We start from the raw sequence: 11,643 nt of genomic DNA, 5'->3' as shown, positions 1-11,643 counted from the left end.
TATCGTTGCGTCATAATGGCGCAATGTGATTGTTTCGCTGCGTCTCATTTCGAATCGATTCGATGGTGAGAAATGAAATGCAAACCCGCACTTCGCCCACTGATCTAGATATGCCGTGAGGTCTAACTAAAACGACCACTCGTTTAAACTAAAACGATCATAATAATTAATTACATTATAATTCTTTAAATGCTACCACTAATACACAATGGTAATTTATAAAATTTTTCACAAGCATTATAAAATTTGTTTGTTTTATAGTTATCTATTTTAAGGAAATGGTAAAATGGGTCCTTTGGTTTAAATCTTTTGCGCGCATATTTTTGGAGATACTTACAACAACGATTTAAAAGAAAGTTTACTTACGTATGTATCACATGCGTAAGTTATTGCCAAAGTTAAACTTTTCAAACTTTGTTTCAAAAATTGTTTTTGTGTGAGTGAAACGAAAAAATTTACAAGCGTTCTGGTACAGGAAGGAATTTGAAACTCGATGTAGCAAAGTCATGTGCACGTCAAAGAAATGCGTTGACACATTAATATTATCGATTAACGCACAGACAGCACAGGCTTACGTCGTATTTGTTGTACTCATACACGTCTCATATGCCCACGACATAGGTATAAAACTCAAGTTGTGTGGTTTAAACTATTTTATTCGTCTGAAATTACAGGTTTACTTTTAAAGGCGCTGGACTTCGAGGTATCGATGTTGAAATTTGGTAGTCATACAAAGTAAACAATGTTTAGGTATTCGCGTCGGCATCTGCCCGAGTTTGGCGATAGTGTGGAGCCGGCATAAGGTTCAGAACACAATAAACAGTACTACATGTAAGGACAAAGAAACCCAAGATTATATGGAAACATTAGGTGTTAGAATTAAAGCTAATGTACTTAAATATAAATTACTTAGTATTTATTTTAAAACTAAAAATAAAACTTTGGCGAAAGCACAGGGCGAAAGAGAGTACTGACTAAATATTTCCAACAAATATAGTATTAATGGTAATTGCAAATAAATTACCGCAGGCGTTCAAAGATCTCCGGAGATGAAGTGGAAAATGTCACTAAGACTGTACTTTTGTGTATTTAAGCTGGTGGCTGAATGTGAATGATGATAACACAGATTTGTGTTCGCATAGAGATTGCCAGGAATAACTTTTTCAATATTAGTAAAGTGAGATACATTGGATGTTTATCTATATAATGTATTTGTTATAAAATATAGTATCGTTAAGTTAGTATCCCATAACAAAAGTCTCGAACTTACTTTGGGGCTAGCTCAATCTGTGTGATTTGTTCTAATATATTTATTTATTTATTTATTTATTATTTACATAAAAGTAGGAACTTATAAGCCTCGATCTACCTGTATACGTATCATACGTTGTTAGGTTAATCTTTTCCGTCTGTAAAAAGACAAATCATGGACCGACACAAAAAAACATACACAAAAAAGTTGAAGCCTTTGAAATACCTACCTAAAAATATCGTGGCGTGATAAAGTATTCAACCTGAACTATTAAGTGCCATGCCTCATTGCTCAATTGCTCAGTCGCGTTTTGACGTCCGTTGACAAACAACACTGCTGGCCTACCATCAACTTTTACAGACCGATTCCAATGCAACTCAGTTCAATTTAGGAACCTAAAATGAATCGCATTCATACAAAAAATTAAGTCGATGGTAAGAATTTGCGATGCTGGTCAGTTTAGGTCGTAAAGTCGATCGCGTTACGAAATGATGGTAAGCCCAACGCAGAAATTGACAAGTTTCGATGTACGTCAACGCACGTCAGTATCAGCACCTAAAGAAAACAACGGACCACGACGGACCTTACAATAACTACCTCATTGTTTTGTGCAGCGGCTTCCAAAGCAAAAACGTCTCGATTTTGTTTTACATGTAAGACCTTAACTCAGGCTAATAAGGTTACAGCCAAGCGCGCGAGGATCAGGGGGCGCTGATATTGTACATTCCCATGCAAAATGGTAGGTACCCTAAATATTTCAACGAGACAGACAATACCCTAAAATGAAATATTACTAAATAAATAAATGTTCTGCGAACAGAAATGTTTCTGTATAAAGGCACATAATCTTAATTATTATTGAAAATAATAATGACATGAAAAAAAATCTGGAATCGAGCGGCCTGCCGAGACCATGCCAGTTCCGTCTCGATAGCTAAGAGAGCACTGTACCGGATAGACAGGGGTGTGGGTTCAATTCCCGCTCGATTCCAGATTTTTTCAGCGAATTATTATTTTCAAAAATTAGTTAATAACCGTATGTGACATGGTTAACAATGAAAAATCAATTTAAATCGTAATTATTAGCCTAGGGCGGATACCCATAGGAGAGAAACACAAAGATTATGTATATGTAGGTACCTATAGACAGAAAAAAAAGCATGAACCCTATTCGTGAACCGGACTTAATTTACACGTCCGACACATGAAGATTAGTAAATCATAATATTATGTTCTTATCTCCAGTGAAAAAGTAAACTTACATATGTTATTATACTTATCTATGAATATACAGCAGAGGTCAAGCACGAGTCGGATCCTATCAAACCCTATAATACCTACCTATTCAATAGGAAATCTGTATTATTTTTTATCCAGTTTATTGCTAATACTGGTGTGTGGTGTCAGATATATTTAGGCTGCTTAAAGGTATTTAACTACTATTACTGATAGCTATGTAAACCAGTTGCACTATCGTCTAATCATATGTTACAATATTCCGTAAACGCATCAAAGAGTTTACTTTATTGCGGCAAATTGAAGGCAATACATTGAATTATCTTTAGTTTCATATTTATACTTTATATATATATATATATAATATATATTTCCATAGCTTCCAATGTAATTCATCTTTATTCCTTTTTTTACATTTTTTCCTAAGTCAGTATATGTTTTATCCTATTGTTTGCTGTTGTTTGTTTCTGTTTCCGTACATATTAACTTGTTTATTTTGCCACCATACCTACTTTTTACTTGGTTCCAGCTGAAAATCAGCGCATTGGCTCGATACCACGGCACCATGCTGAGCTGCCATTTCGGCTTACATATCGTATTCGATCTATACTCGTTACTCTTTTGTATGTTTGGATTTTATGTGTTTGCCGAATAAATGATTTCTTTCTTTTCTTTTTTTTTTTTTTCTTTAATCACTAACTCAGACAGAATGTCAACGTGAATGCACGAACATCGTGTTTGTATGAAAGCTTTTATTTACGAGTAGTTAAGTAGGTACCTACTCAACAAAAAACCGACAAGTTTGGCGAACTGTTTGCCGATAGTGTGGTGATAATATAATGTAACAAAGTATTTAAGTGCCTACATACCTAGTTGACTTGACGACCTCGGTGGCGCAGTGGTAAAGTGCTTGCCTCTGAACCGAGAGGTCCCGGGTTCGATCCCCGGTCGGGTCATGATGGAAAATAATCTTTTTCTTATTGGCCTGGGTCTTGGATGTTTATCTATATATGTATTTGTTATAAAATATAGTATCGTTGAGTTAGTATCCCATAACACAAGTCTCGAACTTACTTTGGGGCTAGCTCAATCTGTGTGATTTGTCCTGATATATTTATTTATTTATTTATTTATAATGTATACGGTTAAAAAGTATAGAAAAAGAGCATGATTGTCATTGAGTATTGATAATAAAAAAAAACAAACAATATGATATGATGATACCAGCTCCACAATGTAGCCGAACTCAGACACATACCGTCGGAACGCATGAGCACATTGCATAGTTAGTATGACAGCATTCATTCACCGCAATGAAAAACCGGCAATGTGTACCGAATCCACCAAAGTTTGGCAAACTGTTCGACGACAGTGCAGCCAGTATGAGAATCGAGCGGACAAGTTCCCACTCACTAATCCGCAGCCGATTACAAGTTGACAGCCAACGACGCGCCACTCTCTACCAAACCAACATGTGAGATTAAATAAGGTAAGAAAGAAAGAAAATCTTTACTCGGCTAAACAAAACACATTTACATTATTGTGTTTACATATTGTGCTAAAATATACTTAATTATAGGAACTTAATAACGGAAAATTCTAAAATCGAAGCCGAAAAGGTATCTAACCACCTCAGCTATATGCTGCGGCATGAGCCACAGCGCATATTTTCAGCTGGGTCTGTATAGTTAAGTGAAATAAAAAACTATAAATTATATATGTAACTGGAAATAAAAATGTAAAAGGTAAACAACACTCAGACGTGACCCAGACTGAAAGCTCTTTCGTAATACGATTTTCATTTACGCACGTCTGACTTCGAAGAAATTGATCGATCTGTGCACACACACAGGCACGCACACCCAATTTCAGAAGTGTGTGTCGGGGTTCCGATGGGCACAAGGGGACAAAAGTTCATGTCGTCCGATTGGTCGGTTAATAGAAGTCGGACCAAGTGGCCAGAGCGCAAATATAAACTAGCACAATACTCCTTAGAGCAGACTTTTGTAACAGATCAAGTTATGATAATATGTGACCCAGTGATTGCAGATTAGACATTAACCTCAAAATCGAAATGAGGTTCCATCATTTTATCGATGAACTTCGTTCGTTTTTGTCATTTTTTTATAATATTTAACTGCAATGTAACTATCCCGATGGGTTCGCTGTTAGATTCGGAGCTGTTACGCTCGAAGCCCAAGGTTCGCATTTAGAAAATTCAACTATAATCAACGATACTCTTGGCTCTGTCTACGACGCGGGGTAAATAAGTGATTCTGTATCCATACTACTTAATATAAATGCGAAAGTATGTCTATCTGTTCCGCTTGATGAAATTTGCAAAGGCATGTATTTAAAAACCCCTATTCAAACATAGGCTACTTTTTTTTCGAGAATTAGTTCCCAAGTTATTGTAATAGGGGGTGAAAGTTTGTATGAAAATGATGTCTGTTCCGCATTCGCAGAAAAACTCACAAGGCCGAAGACCCGGGTAAAATAATCTATACTATTATTATAATAGGAGCGTTTGTGAGTTTGTATGTTTGAGGCGGGTAATCTCCGAAACTACCGAACCGATTTCAAAAATTATTGCAGCATTAGAAAGATACATTATCCAAGATTGCTATAGGCTATATTTTATCTCAAAATTCCCACGGGAGCGAAGCCCCGGGCATCATCTCGTGTGTGTGTATGAAATAAAGCCTATTATTAAAGACATAAATAAAATATCGACATTTACGACGCAGATTAATTTATTTGCTTTGCTAAAAACCTGTTAAAAACTAACTGTATGGCCAATACCACATAGACGTACCCAAAGTCATTCGAAACTCGCGCCTATTACTCTCACAATAGAGGTCGTAGTGTAGTGATACATGGTTAACCTGTGGGTGACTGTTTTGTATTGTTTTCCTTTATCGTTATCGTTTCAATTATTTACCTTAAATACTTATTGCCCATTGTGTTTTATGTTAGCATGTCCGTCCAGTAAATCTAATACTTAATTATCAATTCGCATAGGGGTTAACATATACCTATAGTCATCTGATGGTAAACAAACACTGCGGCTTATGGACACCGGCAATCTGATACGGATCACCGGTGCGTTGCAGACTTTTTATGAAAGCAATAGATTATTTTCTTGAAAGACTCGATGTAAATTAATATAGTGTAATAATTATTACACAATAAAGTTTGCAAAACTTTTTTTTTATTTCCCAATTTACCCCTAAAATATTACCCATAAGTATTTGAAAAAATATTTATTTACTGTTGAGTCACGGGATCAAAAAATTACCATCTTACCAAATTTGAAATTTCATACGATATAGTTCAGCAAATTGACTGTGGAATACGGACGGATAGACAAGACACACGAGTGATCCTGTAAGTCTTCGATTTTCTAAATTTTACACGAAACCCTAAAATTTTAAACGGATTTAGGTCTCCAGACGACGCGACAACGTTCACGTATCAAAATATTCTTTTAACTTACTTAAATGTCTAAAAAATATTTATACTTATTATTTCTTGCCTTTCAGGAGGACGGTTTTATAACTTTCATATTTAGGTAACTTTTATTGTAACAAGTTTACCTACATGCACACTGTACATGTAAAAAACATAATAATTACCTTTATTACCTATTTACGTTTTATGTTACTCATTTAGGTAATTAATATATGTATAAAAAATATACAATTAGAGTATGTAAATATAATGTAAATTTAACAAAACGCGTGTTCTACAAATAGCTAAGTATCTACTTATATCTATCTACGAATCAACACAGAACAACGTAGAAATTGTATGGAGTTTTGACGTAAATCACCGCTCGTCAATGTCAAAACCTATAGAGAACAACGAAGCACAACGGAACCGCAATGTTTGTCGACCTCGGTGGCGTAGTGGTAAAGTGCTTGCCTCTGAACAGTGAGGACTCGGGTTCGATCCCCGGTCGGGTCACGGTGGAAAATGATCTTTTTCTGATTGACTATTTGTTATAAAATATAGTATCGTTGTGTTAGTATCCCATAACACAAGTCTCGAACATACTTTGGGGCTAGCTCAATCTGTGTGATTTGTCCTTATTTATTTATTTAAGGGGGGGCAAGGGGGTTGGGCAACGCAATGCAGCTTTTGGATGCTCTACTACCAGGCGGTAGGGGGTAGGCTAGGCTATTCAGGGGTATCATCACTCACGCGTTGACGACCCTGAATTAAGAATGCACAACATTTTATTTTTTATTTTTATTATTATTTTTTTTTTTCAACATTGTGTAACCTAGATGGCTGGTACTGTGAAGTACCTACTTTGAACTCAAAATAATATTTTTATCTACCTACGTGGATTCACGAAGGTACAGTCGCGGGTAAAAGCTGGTTACTAAACCAGCTGGTTACTAAACAGGTACTAACCTGTCATCATCAGCCTACCCTTATCCCACTCTATGTGGAGTCGGTACAGCATGTCAATTTCCTCCACCGATGTCTGATGTTAACATCATTGTTTGGTTTTAGCCATGTCTATGTATTGTTAGCGTTATTCATAAAACATCACAAAAATTCAACAAATTGTAAATGTACCGCTATAAATGACATTTAAAATATTAACCAATCAGAGAGCGCTATGTCAGAACACACCATAATGGTGGGAGTAAAAGTGGGGTATATATGTGATTTTCACAACTCTCGGCTCAGTCTGTGCTAGTGAGCCCTCGGAGACAGTATTCAACTTAATATAAAGTGTTATTCGAGTTAAGTGTCAGTGTGTTATTATTCTAAGGTAAGATGTACAATGTTGTTATCACTGTAATGTTATTATGTATTTTTGGCAATAAATTATATTGAGAAATATTACATATGTAGTTATTTCCTACATATCAGAAGTGGGATAGACCGAGGATATTTACGATTCATCAGTCAATCCTAGCCCACAACATTTCTTCTATAATTCATGCATGATAAAGTGGGAAATAACTATGTGTATTATATTAACTATATTTTTATTACACTGCAAACACAACACGACTCTGTGATTCTATATGGCTATATGGTAAGTAATTTTACCTTTTGTTAGCCACTCCAGTTATTTTGTTTTTTTTTTTTTTTAAAGCATTACTGTAACTCCTTGTGATTCATTATTTTCCCCTTCTTTTTTTTATTTGCTCACCATGATCAAGCTGCACTCAATAAATCAACAATTACATAGTAACTTATTTATGTTACGTATTGCACAGTGGTCAATGGGTACCTGATAACATACGATAATATACTGTTAGTCAGGGCAACTATCTGACGTGTGACTTATGTCGATAATTAGCCATTATAATGTTTAAATAATTACGCGGGTTACCAACGTATATAGTCATTTAATAACCAACATGTTTCAATCTCATCCGGAGATCTCTAATTTTCGACAAATAACGCAGTATCCAGCTCAATATATAAACCTTCTGTCCTTGTGTATATCATTAGACTTTTCCTAAATAACTGGACCGATTTTTTTGAATTTTTTTGTGTGTGTTCAAGAGGATTCGACAATTGTTTAGATTCATAATTTATTTATATAATCAAGACAACGTCTGTCGGGTTCGTTAGTTTGATATAAAATTAATCCATATCAGATAATTGAAAACACGCAGAAATTTTGCTTTAAATCTTTATTATTACAATAAATATTACGTTTTACTGGGTCTGGCAATAATAATGATTAGCTTATAACGACCACTTATTATTGGTTATTAATGTATTTAGATGATATGACAAATGAATTTGTTTCTGTTTAAGAATATGGAGAATTTTTCTTCTGATGGCGGTGTTGATAGAGGCGACAATGTGGGAGACAGGCCAGTAACCGGTCGTGAATCCGTTAATATGGAACAACGGCCCACGCCGGGAGTCAACGTCGCGAGCGAGGGAGCGGAAGGGAGTCTACCTAATGGCAGGCAAGTCCGCAAACGCTCAATTTCTAAATCTCAGAGTAGGGAGCCATCTACAATAATCCGTATAACCAATCGGAGACGACGGCAATACTCTAATTATAATAATGATGATTCAATAAATAAACGTTATGAACGATCGCGCTCACGCGAGCGTCGACTGCGCCGATTTTCGCGGAGGCGATCTCGTTCATCAGAATCGCGTCATAGTCCAAGACGTATCCATAAGGCACGTAGTCGCAGTAGTCATCGTAATGATTCTACTGATGAAGGAGCAAGGGCGGAGCGACATCGCACTCGTGATGACAGCAGAGATGATGACGATAGCCCTATTAGGAGGCTGATAACACGAAGGAGGCCGCGTGCTACCTCGCGAAGGTCGCGTCGTGATCTATCAGACGATGATTTACCTAATAGTAGTCATGGTTTATTGAATAAGTTCCTCGATATATTAAGCAATGTGAAAGGTCAGACGAGCAATAAGCTTTCTCTTTCAAATGTAGTGCCCGAATTTGACCCTCTATCCAAAGATCAAACAATAGTTGCCTGGTTAACTAAGGTTGAGGAATGTGCAGATATTTACGACTGGGATGAGCGCGAAATTATACACTTCGCTCTTCAAAAATTAACCGGCGTTGCTAAGCAATGGTACCAAAGCCAAAGTACAGTTTTGTACAATTGGACACAGTGGAAGAGAAAGCTTATTGAATCATTTCCCTGTAGACAAGATTATGCAGAACTCTTAAGCGAAATGTTGGCCAAGCATGTGCGTTACAATGAGTCGCTAGAGCAATATTATTATAATAAAATGAATCTTTTAAATCGGTGTGGAATTGTAGGACGTAAAGCTGTAGATTGTTTATTACATGGTGTCGATGATCGTGCAATTAGAGTTGGAGCACAAGCGGCTCGTTTTCACGAACCGGAAGAAGTACTAAAGTACTTTAAAACCGTTAAATCCGGGAATTCGAAAAAAGTAGGCGAAAAATCGATACGCGAAAGAAGATTTATTCAATCTAACGATAAGTCGCGTTTAGATCACAATAAGAAATCTAATGCAAATATTAAGTGTCATAATTGTAACGAAGACGGACATAAAAGCTTTAAATGCGGTAAACCTCTCACTAAATGTGATTTTTGTAATAAAACGGGTCATTTAAGTCAGTATTGTAGGTCTAAATTAGTTATCAATAATCAAAATAACGATCATCGCGAGGATCCCGCAGATAATAGTTTAAAACCTGAAAAACAAGTAGCATTAGTAGATCAAGGAGATAGCAATCGTAAATATATAATTGAAATATATATAAATGCTGAATCTATCGAATGCTTGGTAGACTTGGGTAGTCAATGTACTTTAATCCGGTATTCAGAAGCTAAACGGTTGAAATTGAAATTGGTTCAAAAGAACTTGCCATTCTTACGGGGTATAGGTGGACATCCAGTAGAACCTCTTGGTAAATGTAATGTTAATGTGACAGTACAAGGTATAGACGATAATATTGAAGTCCTTGTTGTAGATGATAACGTGATTAAATATCCTGTTTTATTAGGTCACACATTTACGGAGAAACCCAATATTATCATAACCAAGACCCCAGACAAAATTATTTTCGAAAGGATTTGTGATAGTAAATTATTTCTCATGGTCCAAGTAGATGTAACAGTTCCCCCAAATCGACTGAACTCCATCCCAGTAGAAGCCCACTCCAAATACTCAGGGTCAATATACATATATGGAACTGTGCGAAATATTGCAAATAATGAACATTATTTACTTCCAGGGGAATATAAGTTAGACGACGGTGTGGGTCGTGTATTAGTACAAAATATTAGTAATAACCCTGTTGTGTTTAAAGGGGGGTCCCTTTTGACTCGTTCAATGCCAATAACTAAAACACCTGAAATCTATACCATATCGTTTGATGAAAATTCTCCTGACGACGCTGTACAGTGTGGTAGTGATATTACTGTCGAACAGAAACTTAAACTTCAAAAATTACTTTCAAAATTTAAAGATTGTTTTTCGTCAGGGTTAAAAGACATTGGTTTTACGACCGCAGGTGAAATGATCATTGAGCTTAATGATACTGAACCGGTTGTGTATAGACCATATCGTTTGTCTCATAGTGAAAGATCCATGGTACGAGACATGGTTCAAGAAATGATCGATGCAGGGATAGTACAAGAATCATCCTCACCTTACGCGAGTCCGATCGTGCTGGTCCGAAAAAAGACGGGCGACAAACGTTTATGTGTAGATTATAGGGCTTTAAATAAACGCACAAAGAAAGACCACTATCCTCTCCCTCTTATTGACGACCAGCTTGATCGGCTCGCAGGTAATAAACTATTCATATCGTTAGACTTAGCCTCTGGTTACTACCAAATTCCAATCGAAAAAGGTTCACAAGACAAAACTGCTTTCGTAACGCCTGATGGCCTTTACCAATTTACACGAATGCCTTTTGGCCTCGTGAACGCTCCAGCTATGTTTCAACGAACCATTAATAAAATACTATCGGACGCGAAGGTTAAATATGCCCTTATATACATGGATGATATCCTCATCCCTGCACACTCTTTCGATGAAGGTCTATGTAGGTTGGAAGAGGTACTCTCTCTCTTGAGGCAAGGGGGCCTTACACTTAAACTCGCAAAATGTAATTTTTTTATGAACAACATAGATTTTTTAGGCTTTGAAATTAATTGTGAAGGCATAAAACCTGGCGAAAGAAAGACTGAAGCCGTTTCAAAGTTCCCCATTCCGAAGGGTCAGCGCGAGTTACAACAGTTCATTGGTCTAGCAAACTTCTTTAGGAGATTCGTTCAAGGCTTTGCCACTATCGCAAGACCTCTCACGAACCTTCTCAAGAAAAACTCTGAATGGCGGTGGGGTCCAGAACAAAGTAACGCCTTCGAAAACATAAAGTCCATTTTAGCCCAGAGACCATTACTTGCGCTTTATGACCCAAAGAGAGAAACTCAAGTTCACAGCGATGCTAGTAAACACGGTGTAGGTGCTATTTTACTACAGAAGGATGATGTCGGACTATTTAGGCCAGTGTCTTACTATAGTAGAAAGACTACCCCTGACGAACAAAAATTACACTCCTTTGAGCTCGAAACTCTCGCAGTAATAGCAGCCCTTAACAGATTTAGAGTTTATCTATTAGGCATCCCCTTTAAGATTTTAACTGACTGCAATGCCCT

General features: G+C 36.6%; 1 protein-coding gene across 1 annotated transcript; it reads left to right on the top strand.

Annotated features, from left to right (window-relative positions):
• Window positions 1–8,428: 8,428 nt before the first annotated feature.
• Window positions 8,429–11,570, top strand: LOC135309870 (uncharacterized; the record flags this gene model as incomplete). The annotated part of the gene is made up of 2 exons (XM_064436467.1): window positions 8,429–11,361; window positions 11,468–11,570. Coding segments are annotated over 2 exons (3,036 nt in total), but the record flags the coding sequence as incomplete, so codon positions are not given.
• Between the last annotated feature and the right edge of the window lie 73 nt (window positions 11,571–11,643).

The sequence above is a fragment of the Plodia interpunctella genome, chromosome 16, assembly GCF_027563975.2.
Source record: "Plodia interpunctella isolate USDA-ARS_2022_Savannah chromosome 16, ilPloInte3.2, whole genome shotgun sequence".
Taxonomy (NCBI): Eukaryota; Metazoa; Arthropoda; class Insecta; order Lepidoptera; family Pyralidae; genus Plodia; species Plodia interpunctella.
Note: the sequence above shows the minus strand (reverse complement) of the source record. Positions and strands in the feature narration are given on the sequence as shown.